The sequence below is a fragment of the Mustela nivalis genome (assembly GCF_964662115.1).
Source record: "Mustela nivalis genome assembly, chromosome: 10".
Classification (NCBI taxonomy): domain Eukaryota; kingdom Metazoa; phylum Chordata; class Mammalia; order Carnivora; family Mustelidae; genus Mustela; species Mustela nivalis.
In genome coordinates, this window is record NC_139029.1 from 75,419,669 (window position 1) to 75,441,336 (window position 21,668).

At 43.6% G+C, this 21,668-nt stretch overlaps 1 protein-coding gene and 1 long non-coding RNA gene across 6 annotated transcripts in view; one reads left to right on the forward strand and one right to left on the reverse strand.

Moving 5' to 3' along the window:
• TGFBR3 (transforming growth factor beta receptor 3) overlaps window positions 1-21,668 on the reverse strand; it is a 197,481-nt gene that overhangs the window by 34,378 nt on the left and 141,435 nt on the right. For all 4 annotated transcript variants that reach the window (XM_082688678.1, XM_082688677.1, XM_082688679.1 and 1 more), the window contains 6 exons: window positions 16,903-17,086; window positions 12,364-12,532; window positions 10,306-10,453; window positions 4,555-4,744; window positions 2,568-2,902; window positions 2,017-2,169 (listed from right to left, as the gene is read on the reverse strand). In XM_082688678.1, coding sequence (XP_082544804.1) covers window positions 2,017-2,169; window positions 2,568-2,902; window positions 4,555-4,744; window positions 10,306-10,453; window positions 12,364-12,532; window positions 16,903-17,086 — 1,179 coding nt within the window. The remainder of the gene's footprint in view (window positions 1-2,016; window positions 2,170-2,567; window positions 2,903-4,554; window positions 4,745-10,305; window positions 10,454-12,363; window positions 12,533-16,902; window positions 17,087-21,668) is intronic.
• LOC309843306 overlaps window positions 18,803-21,668 on the forward strand; it is a 44,128-nt gene continuing 41,262 nt past the window's right edge. For both annotated transcript variants that reach the window (XR_014300053.1, XR_014300054.1), the window contains exon 1: window positions 18,803-18,937. This is a non-coding gene — a long non-coding RNA (uncharacterized lncRNA). The remainder of the gene's footprint in view (window positions 18,938-21,668) is intronic.

Sequence of the window (21,668 nt, forward strand, 5' to 3'; positions counted from 1 at the left end):
CTCATGAAAAAATAAGACTTGTTTCAAACAGTGGGAAAACGCCAGTTATCGAAATAGGGCCGAATGGGGCTGTCAGTAGGCCAGTCTACACTGGAGGGAAGGGGGCTTCTTCTTAGAGGGCTTTTCTTTACATCAAAAATACTAACAAATACTAAGGCAGACTAATTTAAAGAGCTTTTCTTATTTGTATCCATCAAGATTTGTATAAAGTTTGAGTTAGAAACAAAGTACCTAATGTTTACTGTTGAGCCAGTCTCCTCAATTTTTCTCTGTACTCGTCTATCTTTCCCTCATTTCATTTCCTCCCCCGCATATTTGTGTGTGGTGTACGGATGCAGACAAGAACCATGTTTTTATCTATGACAATCTATCTTAATGTAAGCTGAAATGACTATTCCTAGGTTAGTTCTAGACAACATGAAAAATTCACGTGAGGACCATGACTCCATAAATAAAACCCCAATTTCTTTGCATTTATAGAATAGTCACATTTTTTGTTTGGTTTTGTTTCATGGGCTGAGACTGCTGAATACGGTGCAAAACAAAAATATATACTAAGTCAGAAAATTGCTACAGTTATAATTGGAACAGCTACAATAATCACTGAAGGGAACAGAATGGGAAGAGAATGTAGGAAAACCACCTCTCCATTCTTTACCAGTTCCAAAGAAGGAAGTATTGAAGGAACTGAAGCCAAGGACCTAGGACATTGTTTACTCTAGGTATCATCATCATACCCATGAGAAGAAAAGGATTTCAAGGGCTTAAGATATACCTTTCTCTTCTGAGCCAGAAGTTACCTTTTTCTTTTTAAACTTAACAGATTACCATAGCCTCTTATTGGTGTTAATTTAGCCATAAATTAAAAATTCCAAAATGAAGAATATCAGTAATATATGCCATTCATTATATCTGGAAAAACTGGATAATGTAAGAAAATTAGTGTTGGAATTGGCAGGAACGCATTCATCATAGAGCTCAACGGCTAATAAATTATTCCAGTAACAAAGGGAGATGAGCTGGGCCAGCCAGCCTGGTGTAGGGGAAAGATCAGTGGAGGAGAGGTCAGGAAGCTGGATTCAGTCCTGGCTCTGCCCTTAACTAGTTCCTCAAATCTAAGCAAGTCTCTTAACTCCCAGCAGTTCAATTTCCTCACCTGTGAAATGAGGAAGTTGAATGAGATCATCTTAAGGTTCTTTCCAGCTCAAACACTCTGAGTCTGAAGAATAATAAACTTGGGTCCATAGGAGAATGAGTGCCCATGTAAGCCACACTGACAAAACACCTGATCTCCAGTCTTTCTTCTGGATGGGTCAAGTGTATCTACTGCAGGGCAGTGGGATGAACACAAATGACAGTCGCACCCTCCCTGTCCTGTGCCACAACTGAACTCAGGGATTTATAAGCCTTATTTTTACTGTCAGAAGTATAACCTGAGCTGCAAAATGAACATTATAAAGTGCTTTTGAAATTTCATGTTTCAAATTCTTTTAATAGTCACAGACTAGTGTGTATTTCTGCAAGAACAGACTTAATCGAAGAAAGATGATTCAGATGAATGAGCTGACAAGAATGATTTCTGGAAAGTATAGGTTAGCTATTGCAGTGGACTACCATTGGGGACAATCTATGTAATCTCCCTCGGCATAATGTCAAAAGTAGGAGATCTGCCTCAGTTTAGGATCTTTTTCAGAGGTAGAGAGAGACTAGATAATCATTTCCTGAGGACCCTTTTCGGATTTCCCTTGGTTCTTCTGTTCATGAGGAAGGGAGAAGCCCTCCCACCTCTGGACAAGATTCAAACGAGGCCACAGAGACCACAGAGCTGGTTAGCTCAGTTGTGTAGACAACTGAGGGTCAGAGTACATCCCATTTTGTTGAGAACTGGCGCTTGGCTTTCTTTAGGCCTGGGGTCTACGCCCCTGCTCATGGTCATAGAAACTTGAAGGCTATTTTTAAGGTAACACTCAGCAAGGCTCTGGCAAAGGGCCAAGCTTTGTTTCGGCGAACACTCACGGAGTTATAGTAAACCACACCATCTGGGGCTGATCGCCGGTGCCGAGTCCCACAGCCGTTCAGCGGAGACTCCAGAATGAAGTGGGTGCCATTCATCGTGGCCTTGCAGGTAGGATCCAACAGGGTGAGCTCCATCCCTGAGTAGCTGTTGGCCTGAAACAACCACCACTAAAGATGTAAAAGGGGGGGCCCACAGGCAGATCTGCCGCACAAAGGGAGCACGTTTTGCCGGGTCTCCCCATACAGGGTTGGCGGCTGGAGGCCTGTATTTCCCTTCCCCCTTGTTTCCTCCCAACGTACCCAGGATTGTGTTTGTTGGCCTTGGAAATTCAATACCAAAATATTGACACACGAGAATCTGGAACCCCCCTCAACTGAGAACAACAGGACCCGAGTGAGAATCACAGCCAAGGGGAAGTGAGTCCATCCAACTGAGCAAACAGAATCAAGTCCCCAGAGCTCAAAAGTGAAAGAGGGAGAAGGAACTAACTCACACACACTGGGGCAAGAGGGAAAAGGAGGTGGCTTTCTCTATAAGAAATTGCACTGACCTGAAAAGAATCTTTTTCTACAGCTACGATCATCTTCTCTTTGTCACATTTGACTGACAGGGCAACCTCCACGTTCCCCTGCACCTCCTCGGGCTCTTGGGGATCAGGAAACAGTTGTATGCTGGGGAGGAGAGGGTCCTTTGGCCGGGGGATTCCATCTTCTCCCCCTTCCCTCTGGCCTCTCCTGGAGAGATCAGGGAAAGGAAAGGGGAAACCTCCATTGCGGCCTCCCCCTCCTCGGATGGGTGGGTTCTCCAGGGCAGGCAGGGTGCCGGGGTCCAGCAGGATCCGTAGCTCAGGAGGGATGGTATGTACCTCTTCATCTCTCATTTCCTCTGAGGGTGACAGAAGAAGGCAAAACATCATCAGTATCTGATGCCAGGCCCCAGTCATCATCATTAGCAGGAAGAACAAGAGGAACTAGCACAGAATAGGCGTGTGTAAAATTACTCTTAACAAGCAATGTGTATAGGAGATGGGGATCTGGAAGCCTGGATTCTAGTCCTCGTGTTCTTTCTGAGTGGCACTGGGCCATGGCTTATTTCTCCGTGTCTTGGTTTTCTAATTTTTAAAATTGAGGTTGTATTAGACCAGGAGTTCTCTACTTTGGCTACACATTAAAATCATTTGGGAACTGAGAAAAATTCCCTATACCCAGGCTGTACCCCAGGTCAAATAAAAGTCAGACTCTCTGGAGCGGCACCTGATCATTAACATGTTTAAAGCTCTCTGTATAGGTCCAATGTACACCCAAGGTTGAGAACCACGGGACTAGATAGCTTCTAAGGCTCTATAAGCTATAAAAATCTGATTTGATAAAGTAATTGGGACAATAATATTCTTCAAGTGCCAATGAAATATCTCCCTTGAATCTAGGAAGTCTTTAATTTCTTGAAATGGTATTGGCAATTTAAGATTATTTGCTACCTCCTTTCTGCCTGCTAAATTCTAACAGAGATCTGGGCACCCTGGCCTGTTAGAACCTAGTCCTGACAAGAAAAAGCGGCTTAGGCACACATTCCTTCAAAGAGAGAGGCATATTTTGACATGATGAATGCTCAGTGTTCTGTCCTATTTTCAGCAATTTAGGGAAGAAAATTTTTCCCACTATTGTCTATATCCAGTCTCAAAGACAATGCCTGAGGTCAGCCCACCTCAGTGGGAGCAGGGAGTGAAGACAACCAGAGGACATTAACTCTCCTTCAGTACTATCTTTTGGAAAGAGATGGCCCAGCCATATGGATCCAAAAGAAATCAGAGCTCTGGAGGGTTTTTAATTTGTATATTGACAGAAACCTTCACAACTCTTTGAGATGGGGCCTATTTTTTCCTCCCATATTACTGAGGAAGAACCTGAGGCTCAGAGGTAAGCAACTTCCTCCTCAAACAGTGAATAAACAGCCCGTACTGAGGCTTGCTTGGTAGTGATACCACTGGGGTAAGAAACAGGTCTGGGGAGCAGAAAACTTGGGATTTGAGTCTCACTAGCTGTAAGGCTCTGGAAAAACCTCACGAACCTGTTCATATTCCACTTTCTGCTCCACCCAGCGGGGGCAAGAACTCCTGTGTGCCCACTGGTGAAAGCGAGAAAAGTGCCTGGTGACTACTGTCCTCCAAGATACAGCCTGCCCTAGGACTTCACCCCTGTAGTAGGGACAGCTGTATGTCAGCTGTAGTGATTAGTAGGCACTTCTGAGAGAAGAAGCCAGGCTAATTTGTTCTTAATGTAATCACAGTGAATTATCTGATCTATAATGAAGGTCTCCAACTTGCAATCAACTCTGTTACCAAAAAATCTGTACCAAAGATCATTTCCTCAAAATAATCTATCACAATGCTAGATAACCTTAAGCTTTATAGTCAAATGAATCATCAAAATTTACAACAGAACAGCAGCACCATATAAGCTGAAATGAGAGTTCCTCATTGGAAAGCCTCATTTGGTGAATATTTTTACTTCAGGGGAAAAAAAAAAAATCACACTTACCATTGTTTTCAAGCCGAAGATGGAATCTATTAGCCACAGGAGCCACTGTATATGATGTTACTGGATTATAGTCGTTGTCCAAAGCCCACTTGACCAGATTCTCTTGGGTTGAAGGAATGTCATCTCTTATGGATTTGGTCATTATCATGGATCTTTCACTCTCTTTCCCAAAGCCAATACTGTTAGGAGCCTGAAGATAATAGCAAAATTTCACTCATGAGTCTATAACTAAACAGTGCTTTGAGTAAGAATTGAAACATACAAATTCTATATTATAGATGAAGGAACTATGTATTCTTTTGATCCCTATTTTCCTCAGGCTAAGGACACTGATACGAAAATCTTTAATAGCAGATTAAGGGAAATCTATTCATGCTGTTTGATCATGCCATTTGGGTGGCTTATATTGATAAAAATAACCCAATGATCACCAAGTAGCTACATATGGTGTACACCTAGTATGTTCCTACAGTTAATGTTTAAATTATATGTACATACATACCAAACTTTCCCTTATTTTTATTTAAAATGATGTATAAAGTATACAGATGTACATGTTATACTGCCAAAAATATATCCATCCTTCTATCCTATCTCCTATACCCTAGATTTAAATGACAGAAGGCACAATCTAGTTACTTCACTATGGAGACCATCTCATCTTTGTAGACTATTAAATCCCTTATGGTGAACCAGTGTTGGTATTTCAGTTGTAATTTATACTCCATTTAGTGATCCTGTCATTGTATTCATTTGTCAATTTTATTAAGTGACTATGCTTAGATTTTATTTTAAATATAAATATATTAACATTAGTTAATATGAGAACCAATGTTTTTATACCTCTGAGAACCAATATTTTTATCCAGCTATACAAGGTGACTTTCACTTCGTAGTTAGTTACAAAATTAAAAGTGAATGACAGAAATCCTTCCAAGAAAGGACTGAGTAACCAAGACATGGACGGTAAATTTCCACACCACCTGGCGCCCAGGGTAGTGATCTTGTCAGATAGTGAGCTGAATGCTGCAGGGGATGTCAGCTGAATGCTGCAGGGGAGACGCCAAGGAGAAGGCACCATATTTTCAACAAATGCTCCAACAAGGCTGGAAAGCTCTTCCAGCCTGCAGATTAGACCATTTTCATGCCATATAAAGATCACTTTAATTTCCATGCCCAATTATTTTCTCCTGCATACATGCAGCATTTTTTCCTAAATTCCCCATTTGTTTCCCATTCTGTTTGCCCCTAACATGACTAAATATTAATCCTTTCCCACTGTAAAACCATTGAAGACTCTCATAGGCTCTAAGTTCTCTTGGCCTCTTTGGTTGTGGGATATTGGCTGAGGACACATATTTTCAGTTCAAAGCTCAGATGATCTCCCCCGCTACGTTTTCCTGCTACCCAAAGTGCTTATCTGAAACTGCCCGACTGGCCAGTCACAATCATGCATGCAAAGGAACCAGACAGAGCTTTAACCATGCTTCGCAGCCATCTGTGAAAAACTCAGTTTCACAGGTTTGGAATATTCTAGCTCTTGGTGTGATTCAGAGAAAATGCCTTAAGGGAAGGAAAGGTTGGGAAAAAAACACAACTAAACTGAGGTAAAGAAGGATCCAATTAGTTCTTCAAACTTAGTTTCCTAGGCGCAGTCTCTAGACTTTGAAAGCAGCATGTCATTTTGATTGGCTGGAGTTGCAACACTGGCCTCCCCAGCACTGGTTGGCCTCATCTGCCCTAGTCTCTCATGTTGTTGGACAGCTGAGAAAATACTGTATTTCCAGAAGACTATCATCACAACTGCCACCTGTCTTTTTTTTGGTACCAATATGGAATGATTTGTTTACACCTTTCCACATTAAATCTAGGAGCTGTCAGTACAACTCATATTGATTACGCCTCGGGACTTACAAGGCTAGAAATCTATCTACACATTTGTAAAACAGCAAGGCTTGGCAAGCCGGTTCCTTCCCAGCAATGAGCGAAATCCTCACCCTGTATTTCTGGGAGTCTCCAGGCTTTTTTTCCAAGGCTTCAGTGTAGTTACTTCAAATGGGAGTGTTCGGGGGCGTGGGGGGGATCTCCAAATCCCACCACCATGTTTCAGCCACATCTTTGTGAGGGATGATGAGCTAGGTCAAGTCCAAGCACCTCCCTCCCCACTTCCCTTCCACTGCCAAACACACACTTGCATCAGAACTGATGGTGGACAGGGAGAGGTGCTCAGAGATGTAATGCATATTCCCACTGGGACTAAAACGTGTCTCTTCTAAGAATAAGCTGGCCAACGTCAACCTGGAAGTGCTAATGCCATTTGAAATAATACAACAGAAAATTTCTAGGAAGTTTCCTCAATCTATTCTTTTATGTTTTGGAGGTTCTTCCACAAAGTGACTGTGCACGGTCCATAAGGGATGTGAAGAAAGAGCCAGAGCTGGGCATGGTAATGTGGGTGCTTCTTGTATTCCTGTTCTTGTCCACGGTCCTGCCTGTGCCCATCTCTGGACTGTTCTGTCATTTGGAGGGTGCATTCTGCCCCATGCCCCACCCCCTATGAGCACACACATGGAACTCGTGCTTAAGGGGGGCTCTTTACATTTACCCTATCAAGTTCCTCACAACTCTTTTAATCTACGTTTTGTTTTTCAGTTTGTTTAGAGCTGTTAATTGCTCCTCTAGACAAACTTTTGAAAAGTTGCTTGTGGAAGGAAGATGGCCCCCTTGTCTGTGGCAGGCACTGTGTTAGAAGCTTTACATATGTTATTTAATTCTCCTCTAAATAAAGAGATAGGCATTACTATTCCCTGATTAGAGAAGGGGAACCTAAGAAGCACAGAAGTAGCTTGTATGGCTGAGAACCCACCACGTGCACACAGTGTGCCAAGTGCTTAAATCAAACACCCAGGAGGCACCTGACAAATGTTTGTTGAAGAACTAAATGAATGAATGAATGAACGAAAACACTGGGCCATATCTCACAAGAATTCCCATGTGAGTACTATCATCACACCAGTTTCACAGGTAAGGCTACAGACCCTGAATTTAGTTGGGTTCCCCACTATTAACTAAGAGGAATGACAATCAGAAATGGGATTTGATTCCAGCCCCATCAGGAACCAAAACCATGGTTCTTTCCAATCTACCAGGTCGTCTCTGAAGAAAATACTACGGACAAGGCCACGATAAACCCTTCTCCCTTTCTAAGCATGAACGGATGCTTTTTTAGTAGCAGGTACCTTTTCCTCACAGCACAGGCAGAAGTCACATCTGACACTGAGAGTTAGGAAATCACAAAGCATGAAACTGACTGGGAGAATAAAAAAGAACATCATGCAACATTACCTAATTGTTTAGTAATGTTGTCATGCATTGTCCAAAATTGGCCTGGAACAGGAGTACAGCCAAAGAGGGGAATATAAACAGATCTTGCACTGGGATGAGCAATCTCAACTCCAGCCTTTCTTATTCATACGAAAAGTGAAGACACTCACAGTGAACTCCAGGAACACATATTCAGGTACAGAAAGAGCCACTGAAGGGTCAGGGCCAAAAAAACACTGACACAACTCCAGCAGGGAATTAAAATGTACCGTATGTTTTCGCCTTTCAAAGCATGATTCCCTTTCCTGTTTTTGTTATTCTGAAAATTAAAAACATTTGGTCGGTGTGCCAGGCAGCAAATGCTGTAGACACCCCAGGTCACCAACACCCCTCATGCCATGCCAGGGAAAGCAATCAGAACAACTCTGACTTCAGAAAATCACGGCTGGGCTTTGTTCTCGACACCAAATTAATGGATCACCCTTATACACGATGGTTTCTTTGGATCCTCTCAAAGTTGAGAAAAAAAGAAAAAACACGACAATAACAAAAAACCCACAGGAACCAGAAATGATTACTTTAAAATTAAGATGTGTATGCTCATGGCTTTGCCTGCTGCCTCTGGTGAGTGTTCATGCACGACGGTACCTAAGGGAGCACTGGCTTTGCTCACTACTGGATCACACTAAAGGTGCCATGAATAAATAACACCAAGACCAAAGGCATCCCTCTCCACCAAATACTGAAAACAAAATCCTCTCCAACTGATCCAATGCAGGTACTGGAAAAGGAAGAGGACACAGTATTTTAAAAAGACAATGCACAAAAATTTAAATCTACAAAAAAGATAAGGTAATTATATTCTTTTTTTTTTTTTTTTAAAGATTTTATTTATTTATTTGACAGACAGAGATCACAAGGAGGCAGAGAGGCAGGCAGAGAGAGAGAGAGAGAGGGAAGCAGGCTTCCTGCGGAGCAGGGAGCCCGATGCGGGGCTCGATCCCAGGACCCTGAGATCATGACCAGAGCCGAAGGCAGCAGCCCAAACCACTGAGCCACCCAGGCGCCCCAAGGTAATTATATTCTTAAAAATGAGGAGGGGGAGGTTTTTCTTTAACTTGCAATGTGATTTGTGCAGTATTCTGTCAAACAGTTATCTCCTTACACATATCTGAAAAAGATTTATTTTCAGGTGCCTGGGTGGTACAGTTGGTTAAGTATCCGACTCCTGGTTTCAGCTCAGGACATGATCTTGGGGTCATGAGATCAAGCCCCATGTAAGGCTCCAGACTCATCTCGGAGTCTGCTTGAGATTCTCTCTCCTTCTCCTTCTAACCTCTCCCCCCACCCCACCCCCTGCCTCTAAAGACAACTATCATATGATCTCCCTGATATGAGGAAGTGGTGATGCAACATGGGGGCTTAAGTGGGTAGGAGAAGAATCAATGAAACAAGATGGGATTGGGAGGGAGACGAACCATAAGTGACTCTTAATCTCACAAAACAAACTGAGGGTTGCTGGGGGGAGAGGGGGTGGGGGGAAGGGGGGTGCGGTTATGGACACTGGGGAGGGTATGTGCTTTGGTGAGTGCTGTGAAGTGTGTAAACCTGGCGATTCACAGACCTGTACCCCCGGGGATAAAAATATATGTTTATAAAAAATAAAAAATTAAAAAAAAAAGAATTAACCTAAAAAAATTTTTTTTTTATTTTACTAAATTTCAACATTCAACTTTTCAGGAAACTAGCTAGTATTTGCCTATCACGTCAACCAAATAAACTTAAGTGTATTTCCTTCATTAAAATAATGCTTAGGAAATAGGCTGGGGTTACTTTTCCTGTGTCATTTTGCTAACCTCTCCATTAGCATGATTCTTTTATCAGTGTTTCTCTCTCATCAGTTAGAAGCAAGCAAAAAGACACGCGAACAGCTCTGTTTATCTCAAAAAGACAAGTCAACAGTATGAACTGGGGTCAGCCCAATTTTCCACACCTTCCTTAAATACCTAACCCCAAAGTAAGAGCTGATATTCAGTACCATGACACTGAGGCCCTTACAGGATGATGTCAATCATGAAAGGCCCCATTGTGCTCGTTATTTTACACTTGCTCTGACTAGAAGCTATGCTCATACACTTCAGGAATTTCACAAATGAGACAACAGGGTCCAGAGAGGTTAAGGGACTTGCCCAAGGTCACCGTTTGTAAATGGCAGTCTGGACTCCAATCTTGATCTTGACCCCAGAGGCCACGCTTTTAATCCCCAATGTCTGCCCTTGTTAGGAGAAACCAAGGAGCATCTTATTTTACAAAGTGAAAAATAACAGACAAAGCTCAGAGAAGCAGAAACTTCACAAAAATAACACACATAAGCACAGTTTAAATCGCTGCCATACATCAAAACAAAGAAATGCTCAACCAACTTACAATAACTTTCAGGTTTCCCTTAATATCGAAAGACTTGATCACCCAGTTGACAGACTTTTTGCACTTCAAGATCAGGATGAGATTTCTGACCACCTCCACGTCCTTTCGAGAAGGTCTTATGTCAATTATTATATCCACCTGGAAAGCACTGTGAATGGAAAACAAAGGCAAAGTTAGGACCCAGATGCCAGAAAGTTGCAACTATCTCCTCTCTTCCAAGTCTTCATGTTTCCAGTGTCTGGCCAGTTGATTAAAAAGCTGGAGTTGAGCCCAGGCAAATGACATGTGCAAAACAGATTGTTAGTGCACACAAAACAAAATGGTTTTACATAACAATAGACAAATATGCCTGCTGATAATTAGACACTAAAATTTTTCTCCTTCTTGAGTGTGTGGGGGCGGGTAGATGGTTACTTAATGCATCTATGGTTTGAAATGGACTTGGGCAACCAGAGGAGTTTACTTTTAAAGCAAGTTGCTGCTTTCCAACCTTCAACACCTTCAATGTGTAACTTTCCCAATTTCCTACAAGCACAAAATCCTTCAAAACCAGAAATTTAAGTGCCAGTTTGGTAAGGAAGGTGTCAGGGAGGAGGGAGGCCTGGTAGTAAAAAAACAAACTAGGACACTTCAGATAAAATAAGAAGCAAAGGGCTAGAGAATCTGAATCTGAATAGAAGGTTTGCTTAAGCCATTAACATTTGCTACAGAATCATATCTGCATTTACTTTCCCAAACTTCTGGATATACAGTTATTAATATAAAGAAAACAGATGGTCAACCAAGTGATTACTGGAAAATTGACGAACACAACCCAAACTTCTAAGAATCCCATATAAAAAAGAAATTTTTTTAACCAAACAATAACATTTCTGTCATTCTGAATTTAGAGGACAGTCTTTCTTGCCTGGTTTTACACACTTGTAAAGCATATGATGAATGATATACTCAAATGAAGCCTGAGGCTTAATATCTAAGCACATTTGCCAGATTGCTTCTATTTCCATTCTCTTTTAAATTTTCCACAGAATTCTTCATGTGGGATAGAATGGAATCTTCCCAAAACTGATGTGTAGTTTATTCACTTTTGGAAGCAAAAATTTGATTAGGATTTGAAATCCCGCTACAATATAAATTTACATTTTAAGTCACTAGTCCACAGGAATGCAGGCTAAAGTGGGAGAAAGAGCCACTTTCCCTCTTTTATTCTCTTTTTTAATTTCCTAATCATTCCTGACAAGGAGAGTTAAATTTTTAGTTCTGGGGCAGGAAGCTGAGGATGGAAGAAGGAGAAAAAGAACACAATGTAGAGGCAGGTCATATCTAGCGGCTCTCTGGTGTGTCACCATGAAGGGCACAGACACACACACACACACACAGACACACACACATACACCCCCCTCTAAAGTAGGAGTGCAAATGCGCAAGGAACAGAATTTCATTAAAAACAGAATGTTATTAAAATTATAATATATTAATAAGGCATATTTTCTAATTTTTCTTATCAGGGATAACCTCCGTCAAGGAGATAATGATGGAGCATGAGTGAGTTCTGTCCTATAATTAATGTCCGGGAAGTTCACAGGAGGCATCAGAAATTCATCTAGAATACAGGGGATCTAGAGGCAGATGCAGAAAATAAAATATACCATTGGTGCCTTCACTCCCTTTTTTCAAAACTTCTGTTAATTCACCCAAAGCATCAAACCTCATACACAGGTAGGGCTCTATGTCTCTCTGCCTCAAGTCAGCAAAGATCTTTAGTTTCATCTCTTTCTTTTTTAAGATTTTATTTATTTAGTTATTTATCTGAGAGAGCGAGAGAGAGAGCAAGTGGGGGGAGGGGCAAAGGGAGAGGGACAGACTCTCAAGCACACTCTGGGCTGAGCGTGCAGCCCTACATGGGGCTCAGTTTTATGACCGGGAGACCACAACCTGAGCCGAAACCAAGAATTGGATACTTAACTGACTGTACCACCCAGGTGCCCCTTTCATCTTTTCTCAGTTCAACACACACATACACACACACACACTCTCTCTCTCTCTCTCTTTACTTACCTGTAGGGGTTAGAGTTGGGGGTAATTAACTCAATGATGTGTACTTCCTTATCCTGGGGCTGGCTGGATATCACACAACCCTCTGCTGCTTTGGGCTGAAGGTACTCAGCAAGGTAATTGAGTGAGAGAAAGTTCTTTCCTATGTTGCATGTGGGAGGGAACACTTGATCTGAAAGTAAAAAAGCACAGGACAACCTGTCACGCCACAGAGCTATGTGGTAACCAGACTCAGAGGGAAGATGACAGTGACATTGAGCAGCTGCAGGGCAAGGAACCAGAAGCCCTAGGAGCGCCTTAGAACTCCTAAGCCACGGCCCTGAAATGCCTCCCATACAGTCGCCAGTGACCTCCTACTGACCAACTCCAGTGGTCTCTCTGGGTCCAAATCTTCTCCTTTCCTGTTCTCTGCAAGACTGCTTTGTCCTCATCCACTTCCTCTGACCTAGCTCTTGTCCCTTTCCCTGCCCCCTCCTCTTCTGCCCATTCTTTAAACACCAGCAATCCTCAATTTTGCTGCACACCTATTTGGTACCCCATCCCAGAGATCCTGATTCAGAAGATCTGGGGTGGGGGTGGGAGCCACTTAGGAAGCTTTCTTTATGGAAAAGCTCCATAGCTGATTCTGATACAAAACCAAGGCTGAGAACTCCGTTCCTTCCTCAATCCCCGTTTTGTCTCGTAATTCTTCCCAGATGATCTCCATCACTCCCAGGGTTTCAACTTGCACCTAGATCATGGCTCCTTTATTGAGCTGCAGACCTGTGCTGCCTCTCATCTACCAAGCACCTGAAAATCCAATAGATATTTCACAGCCTACATACTCAAAACTGAAATCAATCCATCTATCCTCTTCCCCAGATATGCTCCCCCCCCCTTGGATATTTGCTATTAGAAGAACCAACCACCTAATTAATTCTCTGGCGGACTATGGAGATATTTACTCATCACAACACTACAGATCTGAAGACTGAAGGAAAAAGTTTGGGAGAAACAGACTTTCACTCTTTCTCACAATCTTAGCACAGGTGACGAATGTTTTGATAACACTTTACAGTTTATAAGGTGCTTTTACAAACATCATCCCATTGTGCTGGGGGCTGCTCATCACCTCCACCGGGGAAAGCGACACAAGTACCCAGAGTCTGAAGATAGTCCCGCAACGGCACATGCCGTTCACACAGCACTGTGCTTGATGGGATTTCCAGCCAGCGGTTTAAATGTTTAAACAGAACTTGAAACTGCTGGCAGAATGACAGCTGGGACCAGTGTCAGGGAAGTTCTAGGTGTAGCAGACTTTTTTTCAGAAGGGGTAATTAATCAGAGCCCTGGCACTTTAATGAAACAAACTTCTGCCTCTTTCATTTAAGGGACAGGATGCTGGGGTTCAAATTCACAGGCAAGTTTCACTCCAGAGAAAGGGGTCAGCCCAGGAGGTCCCCAGATTGGGCTGATGCTGCACTGCTCTCAACCCCCACCAAGCCTGCGTCACCTCCCTTGGGCCGAGGTCCACAGCACACATGGCGGCATCCCGGCTCCAGGAACCGTGGCGCCCTCAGCACCAGGCCTGGACCAGATGGGACCAGAGGAGCAGGCAGGCTCTTCACCCTGCATGCCTCCCTACAGACCCCCTGGCTCCACTGACTCCAGCAGCTGGAGCAGTCTCCCCTTGCCAGTCCCGGCGGCATCTGCTGAGGGTTTTGCCAGATGAACAGATGAGGAACGCACACTGTGCTGCTGCAGGCCTGCGAATGCCTCCCCCAGATCACAGGACGGAAAATGATACTGGGTGGCAAGACTGAAATGGAATCAAGACTCCGAGGGGATGTGTATGGGTCAGGGACAAGCTAGTCAACTCAGGAGACTAGGACCCTCCTGGGACTCTGGCCTATCACTCCGTCCAGTCCACAGGTGTGCCCAGATTGCACCTGGCGTACAGCAAGCACAAGGCATAGGTTTCCTGAATGGACAAACAATGATGTGAGATTGGAGACAAATGACAAAAAAACTCAAGTACAATGTGACCCTCCAAAGCTACTAAGAAAAGTTTGTTTAAAAGTTGTATTATTAAGGGCTCAAGACCCAGAGGCCATTGTCGCTAAGCTGTATAAGCTAATCACTTTCTGTTGTGTGTACATGTCTATATATGAGTTCTTTTCCCCCTGAACAACCTTCTGAACGCCTGGCATCAAAACTTAGACCAACTGCCAAGCAGAAAGGAAACCACAAAGGGGAATCCCCCGGTAGAAACCTGGCAAGTTTTGGGAGGGGGGGGGGGAGTCACATGCGTATTTGTATTTTAGGAAAGGACTGACAAATAACTTTGCAACCTAGAATGATATCCTCTGAGAATGGGGGGGGTAGGGTGGGGGGGTGGGGGTGGTAATGTAAACTCCTCATTTTCCTCCTGTGGAAAGTAAGGCTTAAGTGGGAAATCAGAGGGTTGCTTGAAGTTTCACAGCTGGGATAAGAACTGAAACTCCTCAATTCTTCCACTCTAGGTATGCAGGTTATAGTCACAGTTCTCCAATATTAGCATTGGATATTAGCATGCTTGTTAAAACTCAGATGGCTAGACCCCACCCCCAGAGTTTTCAATCTGGTTGGTCTTCGGTGGGCCCAAGAATTGGCATTTCTAACAAGTTCCCAGGTGATGAAAATGCCACTGGGGATACAGCAAGAGGAGGCTCATGGGCTGCGATCCCTGGATTCAAGCTTGGTAGAGGCAGGTCAGGTTCTGGGGAGCAGACTCATGAGTCCCGCTCAGTGGAGCCTGATCCATGGTAATAGACAACATCACCTTGTGGTCCACCAACCCAACCAAGGACCCTCATGTCCCCCAAATGCTCTTCTCCATGCTGTCTACCAGGGAATCCTACCCAGCTGGTGGCTGGAATCAAGTTTCAGGGGCTCCAAAGGGGTTATTAAGGAGTCACTGGTTTTTACTGGACTAGACACCATGTCCTTTAAGTTCTTCCCTGACTCAGCATGTGGCCCTGGGGACATCACTTAATCCCTCACTTTCAAGGCAGGCAACAGCTACGCATAAAAGTTCATGCACTGTCAAGAGAACAGGTCAACATTCTAAATGTTACTGTAATACCTTTTCTTATTCTAACAAATTCTGGGTAATCAGCATTCTTTGATGCTACTCGAGTTCTGCTTCAGAAATGCAGACCACTGTGGGGGGGGGGGGGTGTGTGGCTTAGAACCTTTGTTAAAAGAGGTTCTTCATTTTGTTCCAATGGAACTTCACTTCTATAAGCTACCTGACGCCCCCCTCAGAGTCCAGAACAAACTTCAACTTTTGAACCCAACATACATCTAAAATTCTTCTTTCTGTGAAACAAATCTTCCCATCTCGGTGCCTACTTGCGTTTTTAGGATGCGCTTACTTGGCTAAGGCTTAATATACGGCATCAGGAAACAAGCATTTGACTCAGGAGTCAGGAAACCTGGGTTTGAATTCTGGCTTCGCCCCTGGTTAATAATGTGGATTTGAGCAAGCTAGCTTCACCCACCACTAACCCCTCTGTAAAATGGTGGAAATAATGGTTTCCTCCTAAGATTACTGTCGAGGTTAAGTGGGGTCCATGGGAAAGGTACCTGTTGCAGCCGTGTTGTGGCTTCTGCACACAGCACACACTCTAAAATCAGTGTCCTCCTTTCCTGCACCTGTCACACAGCCCAAGTATAAGAACGGGCCATGAACAAGCACTCCATAACCCATGCTATGCTGTCATGTAGCCTGTGAAAGGGGTGACACGTGCTGTTGAACTCAACAGAAAGCAGATGGACGCGGAAGACAAGACATGCGGTTTTCACATCATCACCTGACTACAAGAACTCATTCACGAGAGTTGTTATTTCTAGTAACTCAGGGGGGCTCCAAATACGCTCAACTAAAAATAATGATGAAAGAAGTTATTTTTAAAAATGGGCCTTCAAGCTGACTGACCAGATATTTATATCCCTCGGCAAGGCAAGGAAATTAAAAATGGACCATCTCCTTATCAGGGCCACACAGGTCCTTTCTCCAGTAATTTTGTCCTTGTCCTTGGTGTTAAGTTTTAAAAATATATTCAAATACTTTTCCTCTGCTATTGTCCAAAATCTAACCAATGTTTTGAGACCATAAACTAACATTGGCTTCCAATGTTTGCAGGTTAACAGGTAAGGGGGTGCCCTAACTCCTTCCGGCAACTCCTCTTTTCCATTGGCAATCACCTCCTTTCCCTCAGATTCTCACCCTTCAGTTACTCTGACTTCTGTGCATGGATGTCTTCTAAACCCTACACCGCAACCTCCTCTCTCACCCATGTTATTCCCCATTTCCTACTTGGCTGTTACCAGGCCTGTTTCCTCAGAAGGAAAAAAAGAGAAGGAGGGAGCATGAGGGGAGTAGGCCCAATGATCTCCCAGGTCCCTGCCAGCTCCAACATTCTGTAATTCTAGGATTCCTTGCCCTAACCACCTGGTCTCTGAAAAGAAAACAACTGAGTGTCATAAATCAGTCATTAATTGAAACCACATAAAATTTACCTTCTCCCACTTTAATATAAATATTTCTTGCTATCTTGAGTTCAGTGAATGAAGTAACTGCTCCGTACTCCTTTCGAGCCCAATTTAACAGATGTTCGTTTCCATGGGGGAAGCTCCTTTCTTCTGTTTTTGCTGACAAGGAGAAGTTTCCTGATGAAAACTGGACTGTGGAACCCTGAGACACCTAGAGGAAACAGAACAGAACAGAATAGAATAGAATAGAATTGAGAAACATATTTATTGTGGAGCAGTCACGGGGAGCTGAATCATAATTAAAGAGAGCACTTATCAACCAATGGCTATTTGTCGATCCATCTTCTCTCTTTGTTACACAGGCCGATCTATCTTTATTTTTTTCAGCAGCTGATTCAAGAAAACAGTCCCAAGGCTACTTCTCCCAGGAAACAACAAAGCTACCAATGATGCATGATGTCCCTAAGAATTTTCAAAGAACTCTGTGATGAGAGACCACAGATTGCATTGTGAATGATCATTGCTGTTTTTTTCTGATATCTACATTGAAGTGATTTCAAGTAATGGGTTTCAAGTCAAGTGGAAAGCCTTGATGAGTGCTATCATGGATTTGTAGTGGCCTTCAAGATCAGGACAAGCAATCCGAAGTCCTGCTAGCAGGTAAACTTGACTTTCAGGTCGTCCATGACCACAGCATCTACCAAAAGTCAACTTCCACGGAGACACAGCAAGAATCCCCCTTTGGTTTACGTTCTCTTGAACACGGAGATAAAAAAAGAATGACTGGAGACTGCCAGTCTTCTACCACATTACACTGCTTCCTAGAAGTGAGTGAGATCCATGTATGCTACCGTTTATTTTGAAGACCCCCAAATCCCCACAGATAATGAAGTCAAGAGGCTGCTGGACTGATCCCAGTACAACTTTCAGGATGATTTATGCAAATACCACATTCTTGCTTGATGTATTTAGACAATTGCTGACCTAGCACATCATGGTATATATAATTAACACATACAAAGGAGGAAAATTATCATCTCGTTGCTGCACTGTAATCAAATTTAGTTGGCGAAAATATGCATGTCATCTTTACTGGCTAGCATTTGCAAAAATAAATAATTTTATGAATGTCAGGGTGAAACCTCAAATTGTCAGCAAAAATGTTCATAAATTCCCAAGTCACACAACTATAAATGTGTTAAATTTCACATTAACAATTTACCACTAACAAAAAGTACAACAGTTTCTGATTATAAATAACCGACCAAAGGCAGGGTGAGAGCAGAAATTTTGCTTATGGTTCTATCGCTTACAGCAGTGTTTTCAAGCTGAATGTACATACAAAATGGTACTTATCCTAACTATTGTGCTGGCCTTAACAGTTTCTATTCAATTCTATGTATGTACAGTAGTCTCCCCTTATCTGTGGCGCACACCTTCCAAGATCCCCAGTGGATTCCTGAACCCTATGTACACCATGTTTTTTCCTACACATACATACCTATAATAAAGTTTAATTTATAATTGACACACAGTAAGATATTAATAATAATTAGTAATAAAACAGAGGAATTAAAACAATATGTTGTAAATAAAAGTTAAGTGAATGTGGTCTTCTTCAAAACATCTTATTGTACTATATTCACCCTTCTTCTTGTGATGATGTCAGATTATAAAATGCTTACGTGAGGAGGGACTCCTCAGTGGCTCAGCTGGTAAAGTGTCTGACTCTTGATTTCAGCTCAGGTCATGACTTCAGGGTGATGAGATCAAACCCCATGCTGGGCTCCATGCTCATTGGGAGGCTGCTTGAGATAGTTCTCTCTCTCCCTCTGTCCCTGCCCCTGCATGTGAGCTCACTCTCTCTCTCCCACTAAAATAAATAAATAAATAAATCTTTTTAAAAAATTCCTCATGAGGAGATGAAGTGAGGCCAAAGACACAGGCATTGTGATGCAGTGTTAGGCTACCAGTCACCTCCCGACAATATGTCAGGAGGACTGTCTGCTTCTAGACCGCAGCTGACCACCAATCAAAGAAACCACAGAAAGTAAAACAGCAGGTAAGTGGGCACTACTGTATTTTTTTAAATGCCAGCAAAGAAGTTCTTCACCAGATTGATTCCATGATCTACTGATGCTATGGTCTCACTCTTGGCTGAGAAGTAGAAGCATTTAAGAGCTTCGGAATATCCTGAGGTCCAGGCCACACCCCAGACCAATTAGAATCTTAGGGATGGGACTCAGACATTGGAATATCTTAAGGGCCCCTGCGGGATTCCCAAGCTCAGTCATGGTGAAGCCCTGCCTTACTTGGTACCGAGTGATCCATAGTTTGAAAAGCATTATTACAGGTCAGGGGCAGTGTGGGTACCTTGCAGCTTCCTCTATACCAGTGGTTCTTAAATGGAGTGATTTCTGTCCCCCTGGGGACTTTTGGAAATGTCTGGAAACATTTTTTTATTGTCACAACTGGGAGGAGAGGCTGTCTAGTGAACAGAAGTCGGGGTGCTCCTCAGCATCCCTGCCCCCCATTCTACAACTGCAGCCCCCACAATCAACAATTGGCCAAGGGGCGCCTGGGTGGCTCAGTGGATTAAGCCGCTGCCTTCGGCTCAGGTCATGATCTCAGTGTCCTGGGATCGAGCCCCGCATCGGGCTCTTTGCTCAGCGGGAGCCTGCTTCCTCCTCTCTCTCTGCCTGACTCTCCGCCTACTTGTAATCTTTCTCTCTGTCAAATAAATTAATAAAATCTTAAAAAAAAAAAAAAAAAAAAAAAGAATTGGCCAAAATGGGGGTGCCTGGGTGGCTCAGATGACTAAGCATCTGCCTTCAGCTCAGGTCATGATCTCCAGGTCTTGGGATCAAGCCCTACCTTGGGCTCCCAGCCCAGTAAGGAGTCTGCTTCTCCCTCTGCCTGCCTCTCCCCCTGCTAGTGTGCTCGCTCTCTCTCTCTCTCTCGCTAATGAATAAATAAGATCTTTAAAAGAGGGAAAAAAAAGAATTAGTCAAAATGCAGATAGTACTGTGACTGAGAAATGCTGGTCTACACTATGAACTGACTGCACATTAGTAACATTCAAACATCTACTGGATCCCCAGATTGAATCCCCAAATTGATAGCCCTCTCTATGCTAGAAGCTGGGCTGTCTAGTACTTAATAAAGAATAAGAGAAGCTTCCCCGTTTGTACTGGCCCGGGAAGCTGAGAACTAATCATTACTAAGCTGGACATAGATGATAACCTCTAACTACGTAGTTACCCCTCCTACACACCTACTATCAGGCTCCATGAAGTACTCCGAGGTGTGATAATGACATTTGCTAAATGTCCTGATGCCAGTTCTATACAAGCAAAACCAGTGGGGACAATTTAGCTTTGCCCTTGTTTGGACAATGCCTAAGAAAAGTTTTCCGAACCGTTTACCTGCCAACCTTCGTCTAAATACTCCAAGGCTTAGCTACTCACCAACACTGAACTCCAGAGTTTATCTGGTTTTTATGACTTAAGCACTGTAGCAAAACCTTCTTTCCACCAAGAAGCACTTGTGCTAATGGAGGCTAAAGGACTTGTGATGAAAAGTCATTTTTTTCAAGCCTGTTACTGAGAAAAACCCACAACAGTGCAAAGGCTTTTGTCCCTCTGCCAGCACAGTTCTGAATGTTTAGGCAGGCACCTTGAATGCGCCTCTCTTTTGGGCTCATCATGGGACAGCTATAAAATAAAGCACTTAAGTATTAAGCATTTTACAGAGAATGCATTCCTTCAGAGAGGAAGGTGGGCTCTACCGTGTCAGTAAGAGAAGAAATAGGGAGCAACTTCGAAATGTATGCTCAAGTCACAGAAAAGCAATCTGATGGCATGGCCAATGCTTCAAGAAGGGTCAACTCCTGGCTAATCCCCTCAAGCACCGTCAACCCAGCTCAGGTCTGTGTTCTCCTGGGGCCAGCAGCAACTTGGCTTATACACTCACGGCTGAGGAATTTGGAGAAGGAGTGAACTGCCACTCCTCAGGCACATTCCAAGGAGAAGAAAGCAAAGCTGCCAGAGGCAGTGAAGTGTCCCTGACTACAGGTCAGTGGAAATTTTCTGCTATGGCAAGGGGTTAGTCAGCACTCCTGACCACCCGCTCTCCTGGCTCAGGCCAAAGCTGGACGCCGACAAAGGCCTCCCCCAACCCCCACTGAGCTTTAGAAGGTAATGTTATTTCCATCTGATCCTTGGACGACCTGTGAGCGAGGCCACTATGATTTCCACAGCAGAGAAGAAGAAACCTCTGAGAAGCTGTGGGCCTACCCAAGGTCAGAGAGTCAGCACTGGAGCAAGACCAGAACAGGAGACTTCTGACTCCTGGTCACAGCTGGCCTCTGCACCAATCCTGCCAGAAAGAAGACCTCATCAGCTCCCAAGGCAGATTTCTGTTCTATCTGTAAGCTTTGCCTTAGGCCCACGTGTCAGAGCTCTGCCTTCCAGACCAAGAACTCCTTCCTCTTCTCTCCCTGAGACCAGCCTTCAAATGTTGGAAGATGTCCTTTGACCCCGATCACGACTTTGATTCTTCAGGGTGCTATTTCCAGCCCCCTCAACAACTCCCCAGATACTGTGGTTCTCAAAGCTTTACCAGCATAGTCTCGGAAACACAGTGTCTGGGACAAGACTTGGGGTTTGGGGTGTGGTCCGACAAAGGCTTTGTGATGGTTAATTCTGTGTCAGCCTGACAAGGTGACCAGAGTATTGGTCAAACGTGATTCTGAGTATTTCCGTGAGGGTGTCTGTGCATGGTATTATATTTAC